At 44.1% G+C, this 24,342-nt stretch overlaps 1 protein-coding gene across 1 annotated transcript; it reads right to left on the bottom strand.

The window, feature by feature from the left end:
- Window positions 1–9,409: 9,409 nt before the first annotated feature.
- Window positions 9,410–24,020, bottom strand: LOC143925706 (uncharacterized). Its single transcript, XM_077450165.1, has 3 exons — window positions 23,627–24,020; window positions 9,755–10,003; window positions 9,410–9,672 (listed from the first exon to the last, which is right to left on the bottom strand). Exons 1-3 carry the CDS (start codon window positions 24,018–24,020, stop codon window positions 9,479–9,481), a joined length of 837 nt encoding a protein of 278 aa, XP_077306291.1. The 3' UTR covers window positions 9,410–9,478.
- Window positions 24,021–24,342: the final 322 nt, after the last annotated feature.

The following is a 24,342-nucleotide window of genomic DNA, read 5'->3' as shown; positions in this document are numbered from 1 at the left end:
GAGCTACAATCCAGATGTGTATGTTCATTGAAGCACCATGCAAGTGTGCTCAATAAAAAAAAATTTTTTTTTTGTTTTGACTGTGAATTTGGTGCAAGATGCCATAGAAAAGACAACGTTATCTAATTCCTGCACACTGAAGAGGGTGTAACGTGGCATACAATATAGACTAGCATACTGTCATCAGCAATGAGTGTACAAATCCTAGATCCTATTTGTAAATTACATTTACATAAGCAGAAAGTTCTGATACCAGACCACTCTGTTTATAAAATCTTAAGCCTGTTACCTCCCACCAAGAGTAATTCAAACTTCAATGTATGGTTGACCCAGAAACAAACTTATCTAAATTAAATTTGCTACATTTTGCTTGGCTATGAGCATTGAATGACTTGTCTTCATGGTATGGAAACTTAATTTAATAATATATTTACCCAGGTATAGCAGTCAATCTATGGATGGCCTCTGTTACAGTTTGTATATATCAAAAAGCCAACTTTTGTGTTAAGGTAGTATATGAAAAATGCACTCCTTGAAATAAATGAAGAACATGTGGTCAATAGCACCTTTAGAAATATATTTACCTAGAAAAATGGTGGCGTGTTCAATACTTATTTTACCATATATATATATATATATATATATATATATATATATATATATATATATATATATAGATAGATAGATAATGACATTGGGGGTTGTTTAGCTTAGTGTAGAGCCTACCAGTGAGCTGAGTCCACACCGGATATGCCGTTCAAGGGCTTCTTGGCCCACATTTATTAAAGGAAAAAGAAAAACAAGTCCGATAACAGAAGAGTTGCCCACACAGGGTTTTCAGCAACAATGTAAGTTAAACAGAAAATACCAAGCCACTTGGCTCTCTTTAGCAGCATTGCTGCTCAGACTTATGCTTCAGCCCTCTCGGCTCTATAACAGAGTTCCTGTACACTCTGTACCTCAGCACTCTTTTCCAGCTTTCTTGCTGTTCCAGCCCACAGGCTTGGACTCTGCTCCGACAGAACTGTGCCCAGCACACACCTGACCAGTCAGTATGCTGGTGGATCTCAAAACCCAGACCCAAGACTGGGGATTTCATCCCACCTGCATCGCCAGGTCCTAAAGTGGACTTTAGTAAACAATGAGGAAACTGAAAAGCCAGTTTCCTCCCAAATAAGCAAATAAACTGGAGCCCCTCAACCTGCCTGGTTGAGAATCCTGCGTCCAAACACTGATGGGGTACCACACTATCACAATATTTATATATATATGCACAACAATGTTTTTTCAGAACATTTATAATATATACAAACAAAATAATTGAAAGACTAATATTGCGTAACTGTGTGTTTAATTGAATGTACTAAGCAATTATTTGGAAAACCTGATGAGGGGATGCAAGTTATTCAGAAACCTTGCATCTTACATAACTTAAGAAGTAGTAAAGGCAGAAGGTTTTTTAACTTAACCTCCTTAGCGGTAATCCCGAGTCAAGCTTGGGCTGCAATTTCAGTACCACGAGCGGTAACCCTGAGCCAGACTCGGGATAGCATCGCTGGATACAGGGAGAGGTTACTTACCTTGTCCCCTGGATCCAGCGATGTCCTCCATGCTGTGTGTGCGAGCCGTCCTCCGCTCGATTCACACAATGCCGAGTGACGCCGAGCTCCGTTCCCTGCAACGTTACAGAGCGGAGATTGGCGCCAAATTCAAAAAAGTCAAAATACACAAAACACATACAGTACTGTAATCTTACAGACTGGGCTTCCTCTCTAAATGAACTCACAAAGCTGAAGAAGAAAGAAATTACACTTAAATACAATATAAGTAGTGAGTGTACAGCTTGTATTACAGTGTAAATTTAGTGTCAACTCAAAATAACTCAGCACACAGCCATTAATGTCTAAACCGCTGGCAACAAAAGTGAGTACACTCCTAAGTGAAAATGTCAAAATTGGGCCCAATTATCAATTTTCCCTCCCCGGTGTCATGTGACTCGTGGGTGTGAATGGGGAGCAGGTGTGTTAAATTTGGTGTTATCGCTCTAACTCTCGCATACTGGTCACTGGAACTTCAACATGGCACCTCATGGCAAAGAACTTTCTGAGGATCTGAAAAAAAGAATTGTTGCTCTACATAAAGATGGCCTAGCTATAAGAAGATTGCCAAAGACCCTGAAACTGAGCTGTAGCAGGGTGGCAAAGACCATACAGCGGTTTATACAGGACAGGTTCCACTCAGAACAGGCCTTGACATGATGGACCAAAGAAGTTGAGTGCACATGCTCAGCGTCATATCCAGAGGTTGGCTTTGGGAAATAGACGTATGAGTGCTGCCAGCATTGCTGCAGAGGTTGAAGGGGTTGGGGTATCGAAAGGTTTCTGTGGATGGAAGAGAATGTGCTTCACATAAGACTGGGAAGGGTATGATATTTTGTGATTTGAAGAAATGGTGAACTCTGATCAAATCTACATCTGACCACGCTGAAAATGAATTTGGGGAGGACCAGGCTGGGTAGAAGGAAAGGTTACGTAGGAAGGAGAGGAGGGGATTATGTTTGGATTGGAGTCCAAATCTGGTTTTCAATCTGTCTCAAAATGGAAGGCTATGTTTGGTAATAGTATATGTGATTTTCTTCCACTGTGTAAGAGTTAACCATAGTAAATTTGCGATAGATAGGGGATCACAGTCAACTCACTCCAATGACACCCATAGTAGAATTGCCTTTGTGGCATGATATTTGGGTAATTGTGCTAGTTGAGCTACAAAATAATATTTGGTGAAATCTGGTACACTAAGACCTCCTCGAATATGGGGGTGGAATAAAAATTTAATTTTGGTAAACAAGGTTTGAGTTTGTCCCAAATGAATTCAATGGTTTTACAATGTAATATATGTAGGAAATGTGAAGGGAATATTATGGGTATCACTCTAAAAAGGTATAAAAGTTTGGGGAGGATAGACATCTTGATCTCTGTTATTCTACCCATCCATGCCAATGGTAGGGATGACCAATTCGCTAAGAGTTTAGTAAGTTGTGTAAGCATAGGTGGGTAGTGAACTGCGTAGAGATCAGCTGGGTTTGCTGTAAAGTTAATAACTAGATAGGAAATAAGTGTTGTCGACCAGACAAACACGAGAGAATCATGTAGTTGAGTTTGAAGAGTTAAGCCCCATATACACTATCAGTTTTTCTGCTGAGTTTTTCCTTCAGGTTTACCAAAACCATGTAGTACAAGGGCCTGCCTGATTGCATACAAATTGAAACTCCTAAGGTTTGACCTCATATTATATGGTTTTGGTAAATCTGAAAGAAAAACTCAGCAGAAAAACTGATAGTGTGTATGGAGCTAAGTGATAAGGAAATGTTTAAAGCTGTAGATTTATGGAAATGTATTTAGGCCTGATATTTGTCCAAATTTGGAGAGAATGTCCATGAGAGGTGGTGCTGATAACAGGAACGAAGTAAGAAATATCAGGACATCATCAGCAAACAGGCATAGCTTGTGATGATGGTCTCCAAGTTCCAGGTCTTTGATATTTGGATTTGATTGAATGAGTTGTTCTAGGGTTTCGATGGCTAGGGAAAAGAGGAGAGGGCATAATGGGCATCCCTGTCTGGTACCTCTCTCGATATTAAAGGGGTCAGAGCGATATCCTGAGTAAGATATATAAGCTTTTGGGTGTTGATATACAGTATCAATTCAACGTTGGAAACATGTTTCAAATCCCCAACGTTGAAGAATTGTATGTAGATAAGGCAAAGATAGCAAGTCAAAAGCTTTTCATATATCTCATGAGAGGAAACAGGTAGGGATACGATGAGAGTGGGCTGTATATGCCAGAAGTGTAGCTCAATGAATATTGTCACCAGCTTGTCTGAAGGGGATAAATCCAGTTTGGTCTTTGTGGATTAATGTTCCTATTATGGGATTAAGTCGGGTTGCAAGAATTCTGGCCAATATTTTAATATCTAGGTTAAGTATAGTTGGGACTTTATATGAGGCCATGACCATCCGGTACATTGGTCTCCATCCCTAATCGATTGAAAATAACGGGGAATGGGGGCAGGTGGGGCATTGGGACTTTGTGTGAAACACAACACTAGGGCAGAATGAGTCATTAATTATAAGTATAATTGATATTTATTTGATATCCAGTAGGAGCACAATGCAATAAATGATACAAATATTATAACAATACATATGGTACAGAGTAGATAAAACATGATTGGTCTATCACATCATAGTAAAATTAGTAGCATAATAGACATTGTAGCACATGATTAATAATAGTAGCATCAGCAGTACACCCAACATAGATATAACCAATTAAAATTATATTAAATAAAATTGATGACTCAAACAATCAAAACCCATGGTATGCACATGATAGCTGTGACATGACATCAAATATTAATGCTCGACGCGTTTCGTGTAAGTTTGTCCACTCATCAGGAGCTGCTAAACAGGGAATACCTATAAGGGATAATAAAGTGCTAATTAATGGTAATTAATTACAACAGGATGAGAGGGGGCAGAAGCTCTGGTCCAAACACTCTTACCTATGGGTAAATGAGTAGAAATTTTATTTGTAAAGTAAATGATGATATTCTTGATGATGGGAGGCACCAGGGGATGAATATAACATCCCCCCGGGAGCAGAGGAGATGACCAAGCAGCAGCAAGGCAGGGCAACCCAAAAACCATGTGTGGAAATAGATGCAAGGAAAGAATCCCCCTTCCAGCACTGTAGTGTAGAATCTTGAACCCGAAGGGGTAACTGTAATGCATAATAATAATATGTAATGGTAAACAGGTGGGTAATATACTGGGAACTACAGAGTGGAGGATGAAGTATTGGTATAAGTGAGGGAAGAGTGAAAGGCTATGTGCAAATCACCTGGTCTAAAAGGGATAAGACAGTGCAGGGAAATAAGGAAAGGATCAACCCACCGGTAACACCAATTGTGTCAGGGCTTTGCCCGCACGAAGCGGGTAAATGCGCATGCGCACCGCTGGGCAAACCAGGCATCAGCACGTGTGTGCACCGGTGCGCACCCCAGCCGCACGCACATGCGCGCGCACATGCACGTGCACAACGGGCGCGTGTGCGTGCAAATCGCGCGCACACATGTGTGCATTACCGCTGTTTGGCGCCAGTGGCCTTACTTAAGGAGGGCAGCAGCACTTTCTCAGTGCTGTTTGTCTGCAGCTCTGCATCTGAGTTTCCTGTACCCTGCCTGCTGATCGTATTCTCTGACCCGGTTCTTGTTTGACCTCGCTGACCTCTCCTGCCCTGAACCCAGCCTGCCTGACCTTGCTTTGGACTCATCTCCTGTTGCTGAACCTCTACCTGTCTGTGACCTCGCTTTAGCCAGCTGAATATACCTGATTGCCTTATCTGTTGTGACCCGGCCTGTCTGACCATCCCTCTGCTCACTTCAAGTGTACTGTGCTTCACCCTGGTCCTGCTGCTGCTGTTCCTGTGTCTGCTGACCACTGACTGCTGATCCATCATCCACTCTGCCATCCCCTGCAGTTTCCAGTTTCCGGACGATCATCTCTTCACTCAGCACCAGCCGCTGCTACCAGTTCAGACACTCCTACCCCGCTGTGCTCACGGGGCCACTGTCTCTATTCCAGTGGTCCCTGAACCAGAGCTGTAAGGCCACGTACACACGCGGGGACTGTTCGCTCAACTTTGTTCGTCAAACAGTTTCAGCGGACAGTCCGCTCAAAATTAGCATGGACGGACATGGCCACACACGACGTACGAACAGTTTGCTGAAACCGTGCGCGATGACGTATGTCACGTACGACGGGACTAGAAATAGGAGGTCCAAGACACAGCAAAGCACCCTTTGGGCTCCTTCTGCTGACTTTGCGTTAGTAGAAGTTTGGTTAGAGACGATTCGCGCTTTTCAGACTTCAGCTTAATTTGTCCGTTCACTGCGGCGCAGTCTACCTGTGAGGTTTGTATCTGTCTTTCGGTACGCGTGGATCAGTTGTACCTGTTATTAGGCGCTTCTGGTCCGCTCGTTTCTGGGTTTCAGGTCGTTCTTCATAGGTCTGGCTGTTCTTCAGTGCGTTCAGTTGAGCTTGTCTGTCCAGCCGACCGTTTCAAAGCCATGGAGTGTGGACGTACTCGGGAACGAGTTCGTGCTATATGGGGGCTTGGTGTTGGGGTTAATACTTTGATCCGAGCCCAGTCTGTGAACAGGGTGAGGAGGAGTTCATGGACAAAGAATTGGTTGCGCCAGCGTGACCAATTCTCGCATATGTCTTTACTCCGTGAGATCCGTGAGAATAATCCTGATGATTTCAGGAATTATCTCAGGATGACGGACCCCGTTTTTCACCGTCTGCTGGCTTTGCTGACCCCTTATATCAGCAGGCAGGATACCTGCATGCGGCAAGCCATCACTCCGGAGCAGAGGCTCGTCGCCACGTTGCGCTACTTGGCGACAGGGAGAAGCCTTCAGGACCTCAAGTTCTCGACAGGCATCTCCCCCCAGGCTCTGGGGATCATTATTCCAGAGACCTGTTCTGCCATTATTCGGGTCCTGCAGAAGGAATATATGAAGGTAAGTTTGTTCTTTTAATATTGCATTGTATGTTTGTATTAATTTCATCATGACTTTTAATATCCATGACAGGAATATGATGTGAATGTCCCCTTTATATGAATGCATGCAATTTTTTTTTTTTTTTTGTGTCATTTTTTTTTCTTTAAATGTTTTTTTTTTTTTTTGTGTAATTTTTTTTTAGCTTTTTACCTTTTTTGTGTATACACCCTGTGTGTGTGGAGAGAGAGAGAGAGAGAGAGAGAGAGAGAGAGAGAGAGAGAGATATAGAGAGATATATATAGAGAGAGATATATAGAGAGAGATATATAGAGAGAGATATATAGAGAGAGATATAGAGAGATAGATATATAGAGAGAGATATATAGAGAGAGATATATAGAGATAGATAGATATATAGATATAGATATATAGAGAGAGATATATAGATATAGATATATAGAGAGAGATATATAGAGATAGATATATAGAGAGAGATATATAGAGAGAGATATATAGAGAGAGATATATAGATATATAGATAGAGATATATAGATAGAGATATGGATTGTCAACTCATTAATTATTCCCCCCCACTCAAATTTGTTTCATGTGTTGTATACTTAGTAATTAGTCCCCCACCCCACTCAAATTTGTTTCATGTGTTGTATACTTAGTAATTAGTCCCCCACCCCACTCAAATTTGTTTCATGTGTTGTATACTTAGTAATTAGTCCCCCACCCCACTCAAATTTGTTTCATGTGTTGTATACTTAGTAATTAGTCCCCCACCCCACTCAAATTTGTTTCATGTGTTGTATACTTAGTAATTAGTCCCCCACCCCACTCAAATTTGTTTCATGTGTTGTATACTTAGTAATTAGTCCCCCCCCCACCCCACTCAAATTGGTTGTATACTTAGTAATTAGTCCCCCCCCCCCGCCCCACTTACCCACCTAATTTTTGTCCCCTGGTCCATCAGAGGGCTGATTAATCTGTGAATTGGTCCGCCTACTTTTTTTTTTTTTTTTTTGGCAGAAAACAAATTTGCAAGATTTCTGTTTAACTGTTGTTCCAAAATGTTTTTGAATTTTATTTGTTATGAATTGTTTTTATTTAATGACTAATTTTTTTTTTGTTTCATGTGTTTGACTCCCCAGCTTCCTTCAACGCCACAGGAATGGCAGACTGTGGCTTCCCAGTTCGCTGCCCGTTGGGACTTCCCCAACTGCGGAGGGGCCATCGACGGGAAACATGTGAGGATTGTGCCCCCACCCCATTCGGGGTCCTACTATTGGAATTATAAGGGGTTCCATAGTGTGGTGCTAATGGCGGTGGTGTCGGCACAATGTGACTTTCTTTATGTGGATGTGGGGAAGAACGGCCGGATGTCTGACGGAGGAGTCTTTAGGCAGACCGAGTTCTGCCACCGTCTTACCACTGGTGGCCTGGACTTGCCACCAGATGCCGAAAATGTGGAGGGGCTCCCGTTTGTTTTTCTGGCTGATGAAGCGTTCGGTCTGAGTGAACATCTCATGAGACCCTTCCCCCAAAGGACCCTCCCCCCGGAGAGGAGGATTTTTAATTACCGGCTGGCCAGAGCAAGAAGGGTTGTGGAGAGTGCCTTTGGCATTATGGCCAGCCGGTTCCGTCTGTTACTGACAGCCATCAACCTGGCAGAATATAAACTCAACTATGTTATTCTGTGCTGCTGCATTCTTCACAATTTTCTAAGGAAATTTTCCGGTAACCAGTACCTGCAGCCTATTGGGCCTGAGGCCGGACTCAGGCTTCCAGAACTGACAGGGCTGGATCATGCCCTTCCTGGCTTAGCCCCCCAAACAGCACGTGAGGTGCGTGACCGCTATGTCAGCTATTTTAATGGTAGGGGGGCTATTCCAATGCCAGCTGACCAATAAAAAAATCTTTTTCTTGAAATATGTCTTGTCTGTTCAAATTTTGAAGTTTGGTTCTTGTTTGCTTTTCACGTTGCTTGTATCCTACATTCTCCTAATTCAGGGATATGCAATTGGCCAACCTCCGGCTGGTGCAAAACTACAAGTCAATCATGCCTCTGGGTCTCATGCTTGTGGCTGTCAGTCTTGCTATGCTTCATGGGACTTGTAGTTCTGCAACAGCTGGATTTCCACTAATTGCATATTCCTGTGCTAGTGCATTTGTATAGCAAAGTGGTTTTTGACAATAGGAAATAAGGCCCTTTGTGACAGAAAACACAAAATGACTTCCCAAACTGGTATTGTGCATTGAAAGAAGTAGACACACACACACACACCTTTTTTTTTAATGATTTTTTAATAGTGCACATTCAAACCAGTGCCTCTTATTTAGATTTTTTTTGGTTTTTGTGTCTTTTTTTTTTTTTTTTTTTATATAAATTCCTTTTTTTTTTTTTTTTTTTTTTTGGGAAATTGGGTTTTTAAAAAAAAAAATTTTATATATATATTTTTTTTTTTATAAATTCTTTTTTTTTTTTTTTTGTTTTTTTTTTCTTTTTTGGTAAACATAGAAATATATAGATAGATAAAAAATGCAATTATCACAACAATAAAAAAATAAAATCAGATTTTTAACTATTTACATAAAACAAGGGGTAAAGCCAAATTTTGAAGATGCACACCAAAAATTGGTAATGTCAACATGTGCTATGTACCATCATGAGTGATCAATGGACGTGTTTGGTGTGTGCAATCCCTTCCTCTCACATACTAGTTAGAGGAAGGGTTTGCAAACACCAAATGCGTCCATTGCGATCCTCTGATGGCACATAGCACATGTTGACACACCGTGTGCATCTTCAAAATTTGGCCTCTAAAAACTCTGTTTTTAAAACATTAAAAACGTTTTTACAAGGGAATGAAGAACATGATCGATTGGGTTTTAGGGAAAAGGGGCTTAGATTCTCCCTAAAACATCGATCATGTTCTTCATTCCCTGCCTCATAGTGACCAGTTCTCTTTGAATATTGAGAATCTGGTTCTCCATCTGGTCAATCTGCCCATTCCAGGCCATGATGTCACCAATTAGCCTCTGGGCACTGTCCGCTGAAAATGGCTCCGCGGCTTCTCCAACCACAACCAGATCATCACCTAAAAACATGTGTAGATAAAAAATTGGTTAAAATATACAGCCATTAATTGTTTACCTTAAGCTGGGTTGTCAGACACTCACTTTCACTTTGTGGGGTGTGTAACTCCACCTGTTCTTCCTCCTCCACATCTAGCCCTGGGCTGGGCTCATCCAGTGGAGCTACGGAGCTTGGTCCAGCGGAGGATACCGAGCTTGGCTGCTCCCTCTCCGACACTGGGCTGGGCAGCTCCAATAGCGACGCGGGGCTGGGGCTGGGGCTAATTGCCCAATCAGGCTGGCGAGGTCGGGGGGTCCTGGGCTGCTCCGCCTCTTGTCTGAGTTGTTGTTCCCCTATGAGAATGGAAGAAAAAAATTAATAAATAAATAAATACTTGTAAGCATGGTGATATTTGAGTTCCGAAATTTGAATATGAAACATTGGTTTGAAGTGGTGTACAATTATTAGCTGGTTATTACAAGCTCCTAGTTTAATACATCCTTAAAATGACTTTTTTTTTGTTAGGCTGTGTTCAGACTGCTGCGATGTGCGAACGCTGCAAATCTACTGTGGTTTCACGCATCGCATGCGCAGTTCGCACTGCCCTATGTGACCTGCTGGGAGTATCAGTGTAAAGTTTTATTGACACCTCCAAATTAGTTCTCATTTCACAGCGCAATCTTTAAACTCGGACAGGAATCGGACCACATGGTGTGAACACCCATGTGATCCGATTCGGCTGTGGACTAAAAAAAGGGCCATGTACAAGTTTGGTCCGGATGCGATGTAAATTCAGCCATACTATATGCATGGCTGAAATCGCATCACACAGAGATCACATGTGATTTGCACTGCAGTGCGGTGCAAATCACATTTGATCTCGTACATTGCAGCAATGTGAACCTAGCCTTTAACCAAACTGTGATACTGTATATCTTTTGTCCAAGTTTCACAGACGGACACACTCGAATCAACGCCAGGAGTACCTGTGTGTGATTATGTCAAAAATGTTCTATGAAGGCCCAAACTACACTTATAAATGTTTCCTAGTCCAGATGTTGAACCAGCATTTTATCTATCTATCTCATTTTTTTAATTGAGTCTACATTGCACTGAATAAATTTATGAAACTTTAGTAAAAATGTATATCCTATAAACTGAGCGTGACAATTCAGTTTATCATGAACAATACAAAAAAAAAAAAATAACTAATTAAAATCTAATCCAACACCAGATAAATTTACACCATACACAAATTCATGCTATTTACGCCCACATATACGAACAACCATATGCGCCATATTTTCATACACTACCTACACGAACGATTACGATCTAATCCGCCAGATTTACATACACTATCTACACGAACGATTACGATCTAATCTGCCAGATTTACATACACTATCTACACGAACGATTACGATCAAATCCGCCAGTTTTACATACACTATCTACACGAACAATTACGATCAAATCCGCCAGATTTACATACACTATTTACACGAACGATTACGATCACATCAAACGATTATGTCCGACAGTCACGAGAAACGCGGAGTTTACTCACTTTTTTTCAGGACCTTTTTGATGCGGTAATATTGGTCCGGCTCCCTGGACTTGATGTCCGACCATCGTTTCTGCAGCTGGTCCTTTCCTCTTCGTACCCCAAATTTTGTCTCCAAGGCTGTGACTACCTCGTCCAAGATGGCGCTTTTCCGGACATTAGGTTTTGGGTAAGGGCCATGTTCCTCATCATAATCCTCCCTTTTTAAGATAGCCACCATCTCCACCATCTCTTCGAAGGCCATATTGGTGGCCTTATATCTCCTCCTTGCTCCTGAAGCATGGGGCCCATGGCTTTCCTCCGCGCTGCTCCTCGAATTTGCGTCCGCCATTTTCTACTCTCATACACCCACAGCGGAAGGAGGGTAAAAGGGGCGGGGAAACACGGTCGCAAGAAACGTCAGGGGCGGGCGACGCAGGCGGAGCCTGAGCGCATGCGCTGTATATAAAGCGTTACCACGAGGCCGTACGCTTGTCCGAACGGAAGCAGCGAGTGCTACACGCGACGGTAAGATAGTTATCATTTTATTTTCGGTTAATTTAAAGCCTGCGTTAGGGATGTGCATATTGAATTTTATTCTTATTGATGTTTACTTGATTTCTATGTGGGTTGGTGGTTGAGTGGGCTTGGTGTTTTGTGTGGTAGTGTGGGGGTGGGTGTATAGGGGGGTGGGGCTAGTGTGTGTGTGTGTGTGTGTGTGTGTGTGTATGGGGCAGTAGTGTGTGTAGAGTGTGTGTGTGTGTGGGGGGGGAGTGTTTGTGTGTGTGGGAGGGGTAGTGTGTGTGTGGGAGGGGTAGTGTGTGTGTGTGGGGGGGGGGGTACTGTGTGTGTGTGTGTGTGGGAGGAGTAGTGTGTGTGTGTGGGAGGGGTAGTGTGTGTGTGTGTGTGTGTGTGTGGGGGGGGGGGGGTAGTGTGTGTGTGTATGTGTGTGTGTGTATGGGGCAGTAGTGTGTGTAGAGTGTGTGTGTGTGAGGGGGGGAGTGTTTGTGTGTGTGGGAGGGGTAGTGTGTGTGTGGGAGGGGTAGTGTGTGTGTGGGGGGGGGTACTGTGTGTGTGTGTGTGTGTGTGTGTGTGTGTGTGTGTGTGTGTGTGGGGGGGGGTAGTGTGTGTGTGTGTGTGTGGGGTAGCGTGTGTAGTAGTGTGTGTCTCGCCTACATTGTCACAATATAGTGTGCATTTGGTCTGACTTTTTTTTTTTTTTTTTTTTTCAGAAAATGCAAAAGTATACTGCAGACCCCTTTAAAGAGGAGGCCTTCCTCTCAACCTTTCTAGATTTAGTGGAGTCGCACAGCAATCTGTGGGATACAAAACACCCCCAATATCCAATCCGTGCTGCCCGGAAGAAGACACTGGAGACAGTTTTGGCGTTTGTGAAAACCCGAGTCCCCCAGGCAGACACTGAGTTTGTGAACGCCAAAATTAAGAACCTGCGTAGTGTGTATAGGCGGGAGCAAAGAAAGATCCTAGAGTCCCAAACATCAGGAGCAGCAGCAGGTCAGGTCTATGTACCTAAGCTGTGGTATTATGACAGGCTGCGTTTTCTGGATGACACGTCAGAAGCCAGGCCGTCACTTTCGACTCTTCCGTCTACCCGTCCCTCCACCCTTCCCTCCGCCTCAGGTGAGCCATCCCTGGAAGATCCAGACCCTTCCTTGCTGGACGAAGTTGATGCGCCCAGCTGGAGCCAGGTATATTTTAGTTTCTAACGTTTGGATTGCTCAAATATTAATGATGTAAAGTTCAATGTTTGAATTGCTTCCAAATCTAGGATTTCATCACAAATTAAATTAGATAGAAGGATACAGTAGTTTACACAAATGTGGCTCAAATCTTGGTGAACTGATGGAAAAATGATGGTGTCAAAATGATAGCCTTTTGTATTTCAAGACAAATGTATTTGCAAGTGAGAACTGTAAAATTGTTAGTGATTGATGATTTCTAAATATAGACATATTTTAGTTATTGATTGCTTTGTTTTTTTACACAGGATGAGCTCACCCAGGAGGAGGCCGGGACCAGTGGTATGGAGGAGGAGGCCGGGACCAGCCACACACAAGAGCTAGCTGGGCCCAGCAGGAGTCAGACTGAGAGCCAGGTCCCTCCCCTCCGCCTAGCCAGCAAAAGGCCCAGGAGGATGGGCCGTACAGAGGAGGAGTCCTTGGTGCTGATACGGCAAGCCACACAGATTTTGTCCAAACCCCCCAATCCGGAGGAGGCCTATGCCACTTATCTGGCTAGCAAGCTCCAAGAAATGGACAAACCACAAAGAAACTTGTGTGAGGCAATCTTTTTTGATGCCATACAACGGGGTCTGAAGGGTGAGCTCACACCCACCACTAGGCTTTACAACACAGACCCTACTGCTCCTCCTCCTCCTCCTCCTACCACAACTCCACCACCAGAGGCACAGCCTCCAGCGACGCGTGGAGGGAAGGCTAGACGGAAGAGTCGCAAGTGACTGCCTGGCTTCAGTCTGCTCTGAAAGGAGACGCAGGCTGTTGTAGTACCACAGTCTGGGGACATAGATCTCATCTGCTGCTGTTCCTGGTCTTTGGGATTCTAGGACCTGGTTGTGCTCCCTATGTACATGCTACGCAGGTTCGGAATTTTGGTGTCCACTCACTTGATGTGTGCCTGGGGGACAAAAGGCTTCACAAACGTCAAAATTGTCTCCAGTGTTGCCTCCCTCTTGATTTATTTTGGTTCTGAGGAAAAATAAAAAATGATTATTTCCAAAAAATCTTGTATGTTTTTATTTTTTTTATTTTTTTTATCAATATTTTTGTATAATTTTTGGTTAAAAAACAAACTTTATTTGTGAGTAGGCAGATACATGTCAAAAGACTCTGGGGGTTATTTACAAAACACACGTTCATGTAAATATGCTAACTTCAAGTGCAATTTTTAAAGCACTGCAAGTGCACTTGGAAGTGCAGTCGCTGTAAATTTGAGGCTTAACATTTGAAATGAGGGGAAGCTCTGCTGATTTTGAACATGCAATCATGTGTAGGCTAAAATGCTGGTTTGGGTATCTATCTATCTATCTATCTATCTATCTATCTATCTATCTATCTATCTATCTATCTATCTATCTATCTCTACTTGCATAGTCCTGCTTGGCCCAAAAAAATGCAAGTCCATCTTGTTTCAAAACCCCCACCAAAAAAATAAAAAAAATAAAAAAATGACAATAGTAGTTCCAAAAATATATAGTAATAGATAAATTCTTTTTTTCTAAAATAGGATCATAGGATGAGGATGAATAAAAACATGTAGTATAACTCTGTGTGAATATAAGCAGCAAAGCTACTTCACTTTTCTTGCATTACGAAGAAGAAAAGAACGGGCTATATTAAAAAACCACAAAATTAGCAGCATGACGAATATGCTAGCTTCAATACGAACACTAGTTTTACAAGACCGAGCGCTTCCGCCCTGTAAATTCTTTCTGAGTATGCGCGGAACTTAGTTTGACGAACAAGCCTACACACGGGCGGACTGTTCGCTGAAACAAGGTTTCAGCGGACAGTTTTTCGGAAATTCCGAAAAACCTTGTTCAGCAGACTGTTCGCTGAAACTGTCCGCTGAAAGCCCACACACGGGCGGACTGTCCGCTGAAACACTGTTCAGCGGACAAAGTTGAGCGAACAGTCCGCCCGTGTGTATGCGGCCTAAGAGAGGTCTTCTTCCATCAAGTCAGGCTCACCACCAGGTACCTAACAGTACAAACAGCCATGACTGAGCCTGCGGGAGAAGCTTCTGCCATGAAGGAGATCTGCATCCATCTTGCGGTCCTTACACAGGCTGTGAAATCGCTCCAAGAAGGATACACCAGATTGGAAGAACAGGTTCAGCATCTTTCTGGTACCAGTCCTTCTACCTCTGCACCACCTCCACTTGCTACTCAGCCTGCTTCTCAGCCTGCAGTGGTGATGCTTCCACCTGTTGTGCTTTTTTAAGGACAGTTTCCCGCACAGTATTTATTAAGTAATTTTTAACGAAGATATTTTTAAGATACAAAATCAATCTATATGACACAGTCTATACATATGAAACTTATTCACGGAGACAAGTGATCATACAAAATAGTTACATTTATTGGTTGACAAAAGACAAATATTTACATGAAATTAAAATATTGATATACATGAACAATTATTGGAAACACCCACAAAATGGGAGTGTAGTACTTTGGACTATATCACCATTATCACTTCTCGGTAGAATCAATTGCCTTTTGATAATTGACAATTAAACAGAACATCTATATTTCACACGTCCAACCATTAGTATACTGCAGGTAAGTAATTGGTTAACAATGTGAAATAAATTAGACATTTGTTTGTCAATAAAATTGGCAACTATGCAAAAAGAAACTTATAATGAAAAACTTAATTTAGAGATAAATCTAAAATGTGGTTATTGATTCGGGAGAACGATTTTCAATAGTAGAATATTCAAAACATCAATATTTAAGAGAACATAGAAGATATTATCAATATGGCATATTTACCCATTCCAAATGGCTACTAGTCTGGATTGTTGGTTACCAGGATTTTTAACATGGCTGCCGTGGCTTTCAACACGGATTCTCTTACAGAGGAATTACTTTGTGCAACCTCCGAGTTCCAAGGATCAGGCATCTTTGTGAATGTAAAAATATGTATTCATGCATGGTGCATGAGTGTCAGTTTGTCTGGGAGTCTCCCAGTGTCCATCCCCTCCCCCCCCCCCCCCCCAGGGTGTGTCCCTGAGCTCTCTTCCTATGGCATCTTTCTTGTTTCTTAAACGTTCTCTTAAACAAAAAGATCATAAAATTATACTAAGTTCTGCCCAAAAGGGTATGTGTTCCCTCCTCATTGGCAGGCGACCTTTCCCAGGAGTCTAATGATTTTAAGGTAATAGCACCTTCAACCACCAGGTGTCTCACATGTGTTTGGTGTTTATCTCTTTAATGCTGCGTACACACGATCAAACAATCCGGTGGAAAAGTCCAGCGGACTCAAGTCCGCCGGACAATCCCCCCATGTGTAGCCTCCGGCGGACTTTTTTTTTTTTACCCAAAAGTACGGCGGACTTAGAAAGTAGTTTTGCACTCCAATCTTTCCATTGGACTCGCATTTCGGTGGACAATCCGGCCGTGTGTGTGCCAGTCCACTGTACTTAAAGGGGAACCCCAACGCCGAAAAAATCGGCGTGGGGTCCCCCCCAGGTCCACATCAGACCCTTGTCCGAGCACGCTACCCAGCCGGCTAGGAAAGGGGTGGGACGAGCGAGCACCCACCCCTCCTGAGCCGTACCAGGCCGCGTGCCCTCAACATGGGGGGGTGCCTTGGGGAAGGGGGGCCGCGCGCCCCCCCACCCCAAAGCACCTTGTCCCCATGTTGATGGGGACAAGGGCCTCTTCCCGACAACCCTGGCCGTTGGTTGTCGGGGTCTGCGGGCAGGGGGCTTATCAGAATCTGGGAGCCCCCTTTAATAAGGGGGCCCATGGATAGCGGCCCCCCACCCTATGTTAATGAGTATGGGGTACAATGTACCCCTACCAATTCACCTGTGGAAAAAAGTTAAAAAAACACAACACACAAGGGTTAAAATAGTTTATTGCACAGCTCCGGGGGGGACTGTGACATCATACTGGGCGGGGACATCATTCGGTGACGTCCCTATATAAGTCGCTGCGCGCCTTGTCCCCGTCATTGTGAGCAGAGAGAGCGACGAGGCAACATCTGAACAGAAGAGAAGAACAGAAGACGGCGACAGCGGCAAGAAGAACCGAAGAGGGGGACAAGACCCCCGAAGAAGGAGACAAGACCCCCGAAGAAGGAGACAAGACCCCCGAAGTTGGAAGAAGAGGGCGGCGGCGGTGAAGAAGAAAGCCGGGCTCCTCCACTAGCAAAAGAGCTAGCAGAAGATAGTGGAGGAGTTCGGTGAGAAGACCCCCGGAGACAGAAGACCCCCGGAGCTGTGCAATAAACTATTTTAACCCTTGTGTGTTGTGTTTTTTTTACTTTTTTCCACAGGTGAATGGGTAGGGGTACATTGTACCCCATACTCATTCACATAGGGTGGGGGGCCTCTATCCGGGGGCCCCCTTATTAAAGGGGGCTCCGGATTCCGATATGCCCCCCGCCCGCAGACCCCGACAACCAACGGCCAGGGTTGTCGGGAAGAGGCCCTTGTCCTCATCAACATGGGCACAAGGTGCTTTGGGGTGGGGCGGCGTGCAGCCCCCCCTTCCCCAAGGCACCACCCCATGTTGAGGGCACGCGGCCTGGTACGGCTCAGGAGGGGGGGCGCTCGCTCGTCCCCCCCTTTCCTGGCCGGCTGGGTAGCGTGCTCGGACAAGGGTCTGATGTGGACCTGGGGGGGACCCCCACGCCGATTTTTTCGGCGTCGGGGTTCCCCTTTAAGTCCACCTCCTTCGCTGGCCCCGGCTACCTGGAGACGCTCTCAAAATGAGCGGGTTTTCCTCCGCGTGTGTGGGCGAGTCCGTTAATTTCAAAAGTACGGCAGATAGTCCGGCGGACGTAGTACGCCGTATTAGTCTGCTGAAAAAGTGCCATGTGTGGGCAAGTAGCTCGTTCGGAAAGTCCGGCGGACAGTCCGGCGGGAAGTCCGCCAGACTAAGTCCGCCGGATAGTCCGCTACGTGTGTACGCGGCATAAGTTAATATTTTTTTTATTTCTATAATATGCATTCGTTTTTATATATGTTCTAATGAATATATATCTAGTGTTCAGGAATGGTAGTAACCAATATAATAGAAAATACGCTTAACATAATTTTGAATAATCCCCATTGTATAAAATGGTTATAATATATGTATATCTATTAAAGAGGAAGTAAACCCTGATGGGTTTACTTCCTCTTTTTTTCCCTGCAAAGGTAAAGCATAATGGACTACTATGCATCGCATAGTAGCTCATTATGTGTCACTTACCTGACACAGGAGCCAGCGAAGTCGCTGCTGATCCCTGTAGTCCGCCGCATCCATGTTGCTGGTGGCGTCTCGCAGCTCCGACGAATCACAGCGGCGAAGCCGCGATGACGTCACTCCCGCGCATGCGCACGGGAGTCGCGTCTCGCAGCTCCGCCGCTGCCACTCGGCGAAGCCGCGATGACGTCACTCCCGCGCATGCGCACGGGAGTCGACAAATTTGGCAAATCCATTCATGGATTTGCCGCATTTAGTGCGCCTGCGCGCCGCTGTCTACGGCGCATGCGCCGTAGACAGCGGTGCCCATTTTCGGGCAAATATCTCCTAAACCATATAGGTTTAGGAGATATTGCTTGGACCTACAGGTAAGCCTTAATCTAGGCTTACCTGTAGGTCCAAGTTGTTTGGAAGGGTTTACTTCCTCTTTAAATATAGTCTATTTAGAAAGGACACAGGTTATATATATCAATCAAAATTACCTAACATTATTATCTATATGGATACATGTATAATTTGGGTATCCAATCAATATTTGTTTATCTAAACATAGGTTAAATTCTTATACAGTTATAATCACGATTATATGTTTTTCGCAATACTAATTTGTTGCTAAAACACTTCTACTTATGATCACACTTTGATATATATTTTCTTTATAAAAAAGTTCTTTAGATCATTAGATACTAAAATTATAATATCTCTTTGATGACCTACAAATATCACATATAATTTGATTGACTTATATTCACCGTATGAGTACTTTTAAAATATGTCTGACTTGCATATCCCTCTAACACCATGTTTTGAGATGGACTTTGAGCAATCCAATAAAGGTTTAGATAGCTTAGCTGTGCCCTTAAGTCCTTAGAATTCACACAATAGGTTTTGTTGGACAAGGTGTCAGCTATTGAATTTTGTCTTCATGGTTGTATATTGTCCAAACAGTCTTCACTTGAGCTCAATGGGGTTTTCTAGTTAAGGGTTATTTCCATGTGATCATTCCCTATGCAAGTTTGGTCTTCTCAATCTAACCAACAAAATAAGTACACATCTTTTTGTTTGGTGACAAAAACTACCATTGTCCCAGTGTCTTCAACACAGTTTCAACACAGAGTTTGTAAAAGTTACAGATAACTATTCCCCTGCACATTTGGAAAAACAAAAAGTGTGAGATCATATATTTAGTTTTAAAGGTCTCCAAAAGGGTAACAGTTCGATTATATCAAAATTATAGTTCATCCACTTTTTGAGGCCTACTGAAATCTCTCATCTCTGACAGTGAATATTAAATGTATTTCTTCATGAATTCACAACACACCTGAACCTAGGGTACCTATCCCAGAAAGATTTTTGGGGGACCGATCGAAGTGCCGCGCTTTTCGCAATGTCTGCCAGTTCTTCGCCCTCCAACTCAGGACTTTCTCGCTGGAAGCTACCAAGGTGGGATTCGTGATCTCTCTGTTACAAGGGGAGCCTCAGACTTGGGTCCATCGTCTCCTGGAGGGAGACAGTGCTCTTACTCAATCCCTTCCTTCCTTCTTTGAGGCTATGGCACAGCTTTACGAAGATCCCCAGCGAACTGCCACAGCCAAATATGCCCTGCCTGCGCTCCAGCAAGGCCGCAGAGCGGCGGAGGACTATATTACAGACTTTAGATGCTGGAGCGCAGACACTCAATGGAATGACTCCGCTCTAAGGCATCAGTTCCGCATGGGCCTCTAAGAGGGACTTAAGAAGAACTAATTGCCTTGGCTATCCAAATAGAACGCCGGCTCCGGGAACGCCGGTCTGAACACTCCTCCAAGCTTCACCGTCCAACTTGGATGACTGCAAGGGTCCCGACTCCTGCTCCCTGCTACCAGCCTGCTCCTCAAGTAGACTCTGCCAGCCCTGTTCCTGACACTTCTGAGCCAATGCAGCTGGGACTGATGCGCCCCACTTTGTCTCCAGAGGAACGTACCCGCCGCCGCCAGTTGAACCTGTGTCTTTAGTGCGGGGGGTCTGGACATTATGTAAAAAAATGCCCTGTTAAGACACGTAAGTGCCTTTCTTCTGTGTCTACCAATCCTGTATCCATGTCAGCCAGCACAACCCACCTTGCTCTCTCTTCTCTCGTTGCAGTTCCGGGGAAAGACAGTCTCTACCAGCGCCATCATTGACTATGGGGCCTGCAGTTGTTTTGTTAATGCCACCTTTGCCAGCCTTCAAGCTTTGCCCCTTCAGAAATAGACCCACAGACTGTCTGTATTTTTGGTTGACGGATCCTGCATCAAATCGGAGACCCTACCTTTGGTAGCCAGTACCCTTTTCCAGCACAAGGAACTTCTAACCCTTGACATGATCTCCTCTCCCTTGTTCCCTGTGATCCTGGGCATACCTTGGCTCCAAGCTCATAACCCCTGCATCAACTGGTCTACGCGGGAGATTAAGTTCCGGTCCAGTTACTGTCAAGAACACTCCTTACACGAGGACCCTGTTCTGCCCACTACCCTTCTTTGTCTGGACTCTGATCAGGACTTATACCAGTTGGTGCCCGAACCATACCATGAGTTTCTGGACATTTTTAGCAAATGAGGGGCAGACTCTCTTCCGCCCCACCGTCCCAACGACTGCCCCATTGAACTCCTCCCGAGGGCTGAAATTCCATTTGGGCGCATCTTTCCCCTGTATGAGGAGGAGCAAGAGGCTCTGAAAGTTTATGTCACTGAGAATTTGGAGAAGGGGTTCATTCACCATTCTACCTCCCCAGTCTTTGTGACTAAAAAAGATCAGTCAATTAAAGCCGCTATCCTTTGCTCCTGATACCGGAGCTCTTACAGAAATTAAGGTCGGTCACAATTTTCACTAAATTGGACTTGAGGGGAGCCTTTAACCTGGTCCGCTTTTGGGCCGGGGACGAGTGGAAGACAGCGTTCCGGACCCGTTTCGGGCACTACGAGTATTTAGTCATGCCCTTTGGCCTCTGTAATGCCCCTGCCACCTTTCATCATCTCATAAACAACGTGTTTAGAGACTTCCTGGACATTTTTGTAATCGTCTACGTGGACGATATTTTGATTTTCTCCGGGTCTCTTGAACAACATCGGGGTCATGTGGGCAGGATGTTACTCCGTCTCCGTCACCATGGGCTGTATGCCAATGCTGAGAAATGTAGATTTGAACAACAGAACATTCAATTCTTCGGGCTTGAGATCTCCCCAGCAGGCATCAAGATGGATCCTCAAAAAGTTTCCGCTGTTCTGGACTGGCCGCCACCCGCAGATAAAAAGGGAATACAACGATTTGTAGAGTTTGCAAACTTTTACAGGAAATGTATTAAGGGGTTTTCTGCTATAATCACTCCCATCACCCAGTTGACTAAGCAGAATGTACGCTTTCCTTGGGGGCCAGAAGCCCAGGAAGCCTTCGAAAGACTCAAGAGACTTTTTACCTCTGCTCCCATTCTCAGCCATCCTGATCCTTCTCTGCCATACAACTTAGAAGTTGATGCTTCCGAAGTAGCTGTGGGAGTAGTTGTGTCTCAACGGCAAGGCCGCAACAACCTGATGCACCCCGTAGGGTTCTTCTCCCGGATACTCTCCCCTGCCGAGAGGAACTACGATGTCAGTGACCGTGCTTGCCATTAAATCAGCATTGGAGGAGTGGAGGTACTTGTTGGAAGGTGCGGTTCATCCAGTGTTAATCTACACCGACCACAAGAACCTTGAATATCTGAGAGCAGCCAAGCGTCTGAAGCCCCGAAAGGCCCGTTGTGCCCTGTTCTTTTCGCAATTCTGTTTCCATATTACGTATCGCCCTGGGTCAAAGAATGTGAAACCAGAAGCGCTCTCGCGTATGTATGATTGTCCTAAAGACTTTGCTGCTCCGGACACCATCCTACCTGCAAGTAACTTTTTGCTTGTACAACCAGACCTGCTGGCACAGACACAGGGAAGCATCAATTAACTCACCCACACAACCAGGAGCTATGTTGACGCTCAGGGAAGGTCTGTGGAAAGAAAGTCAAGTTTTTGTTCATGAAAGAATCCGAATCAGAGTCTTAGCCTTTCTTCATGATCATCCGTTAGCAGGACACTTTGGGGCTCGCAAGACCCTGGAACTGGTACAGCGTACCTTCTGGTGGCCTGGCTTGAAAGAATTTTGCAAGAAATATGTCAACTCCTGTCCTGTGTGCATCCGGAGCAAGACAACAAGAAATCGGGCCTGGGGACTACTGAAACCTCTCCCTGTACCTAACAAATTGCTACTCTTCCTGTTGTAATGAATTATTATTAATTACCACTTTATTATCCCTTATAGGTATTCCCTGTTTAGCAGCTCCTGATGAGTGGACAAACTTATACGAAACGTGTCGAGTATTCATACTTGATGTCATGTTACAGCTATCATGTGCATACCATGGGTTTTGATTCTTTGAGTCATTTTTTGAGATTTATTAAATATAATTTTGGTTGGTTATATCTATGTTGGGTATACTGCTGATTCTACTATTATTAATCATGTGCTACAGTGTCTACTATGCTACTAATTTTACTATGATGTCATAGACCACTCATGTTTTATCTACTCTGTACCATATTTATTGTTATAATATTTGTATCATTTATTGCATTGTGCTCCTATTGGATATCAAATATCAATTATACTTATAATTAATGACTCTTTCTGCCCTAGTGTTGTGTTTACACAAAGTCCCAATGCCCCACCTGCCCCCATTCTTTTCAATAGGTTAAGTATAGATATCGGTCTGTAATTTGACCATGAGGTGTCATCTGTATTTGGTTTAGGGATCACGGAGATGGAAGCTGTGAGAGATTCAGTACAAAATGATCATCCTGTGAGCAGAGAGTTGAGACCTCAACCATAAGTGATGATAAAATTGTAGAAAACCGTTTATAGTAAGTAGCTCAAAAGCCATCTGTACCAGGATGTTTACGGGGCTTCAATGTTTTTATTGCGGGCTGGATTTCTAATATTGTGATAGGTTTGTCCATGGTTTCTTGGTGTGATAGGGAGAGAGAAGGAAGGTGTGGTCAAACGAGATTTATCAAATTTGTATTTTTTATAGCGTAATAAGTTTTCTACAGAATTCATGTCGAATTTTGAGTGGATTACTGGTATATTTATCTTTTGTTAGTTTTTTTTAAAAGTAACGTGGTGTTTATTATAAAAGGTTCAGATGGTGAACAGAGTATACAATAATATAGGGTACATTGACATGAATTTTGCAACAATTTATACATCTGGCAGGGCGAGTACATCTTATTGACAATATAATTACAGAGCAAGTGGCAGAGAACAGGGAGACAGTCTTTGGCATATAGCCCATATATTGGTGTACATGTCCATATTCCACAGCACGATATATCACATGATAATTAGGCTCAGCGATGAGCCCCCCCCCCCCCCAAATCAATCCACAAGCACCCTCTTGCTTTTGTTCGCTTGTCAGGGGGGAAGCGACCTCACCCCGCGTCTTAGTTGAGACCTTCTTACAAGTATCAAGTGCCTCCTCCCATTCATCGTCCTCCAGCTCCCCCACATCCCCAACCCACCGTTCCTTCAGTTTATATGCCTGTATCACCACCTGGGGCCTAAGAAGAGAGCTGTAGAAAATTGATGTCAACTTATGTGGGTCTTGTCCCGTGATAATATCTACAATGTCCAAGCTCTCCATAGTGAGTAGGGCGTATGGGAACTGTGTCTGCAGAACGTGGCGGAGCTGAAGGTAGCGAAAATGCATAGTGTTCCAAAGGCCAAAGTCATCTTTAGGTTGCTGAAATGATTTTACCGCATTTCCCTGATAAACATCGGATACATATCTCACCCCATAATTGAGCCAGAGCACGTGGTCAGGTAACATCTGTAGTTCCCGCAGGCCCAGGGTTGTCCCATAGGGGTGTGTAAATATGTGTCAGTAGGAATTTAAAATGGCGCCTAACTATTTCCCAGACCTTGCAGTGGTGGTAAAGCAGTCCTCTCCGACTATCCAGTGGTCCTGTCACAGCGTGGTCTCTGAAGATAACCTGGAATGGGTGTGTGAGTGCTTAGTCATACTTGGAGCAGACAAGCCCTAGGTAACAGTCCTTGTCCTGTTTATCTAGGTGGTATAGGTGGGAAATCTGCGCCGCTAGATAGTACAGGTTGAAATTGGGTAGGGCCACTCCGCTGGATTTTTCAACGTG

This window comes from Lithobates pipiens, unplaced genomic scaffold, assembly GCF_037356315.1.
Source record: "Lithobates pipiens isolate NorthernLeopardFrog02 unplaced genomic scaffold, aLitPip1_a1.2 Scaffold_22, whole genome shotgun sequence".
In the NCBI taxonomy this organism is placed as follows: Eukaryota; Metazoa; Chordata; class Amphibia; order Anura; family Ranidae; genus Lithobates; species Lithobates pipiens.
Note: the sequence above shows the minus strand (reverse complement) of the source record. Positions and strands in the feature narration are given on the sequence as shown.

What these genes read in the sequence shown, in the direction of transcription:
- LOC143925706 (XM_077450165.1), bottom strand. Translation starts at nt 24,020, where the DNA reads ATGTTACCTGACCACGTGCTCTGGCTCAATTATGGGGTGAGATATGTA. An exon ending in GGTCTCAACTAAGACGCGGG is followed by an intron (nt 10,004 to 23,626) that starts GTGAGGTCGCTT and finishes CCATTCTCATAG; the next exon opens with GGGAACAACAACTCAGACAA. An exon ending in ACACACCCCACAAAGTGAAA is followed by an intron (nt 9,673 to 9,754) that starts GTGAGTGTCTGA and finishes ACATGTTTTTAG; the next exon opens with GTGATGATCTGGTTGTGGTT.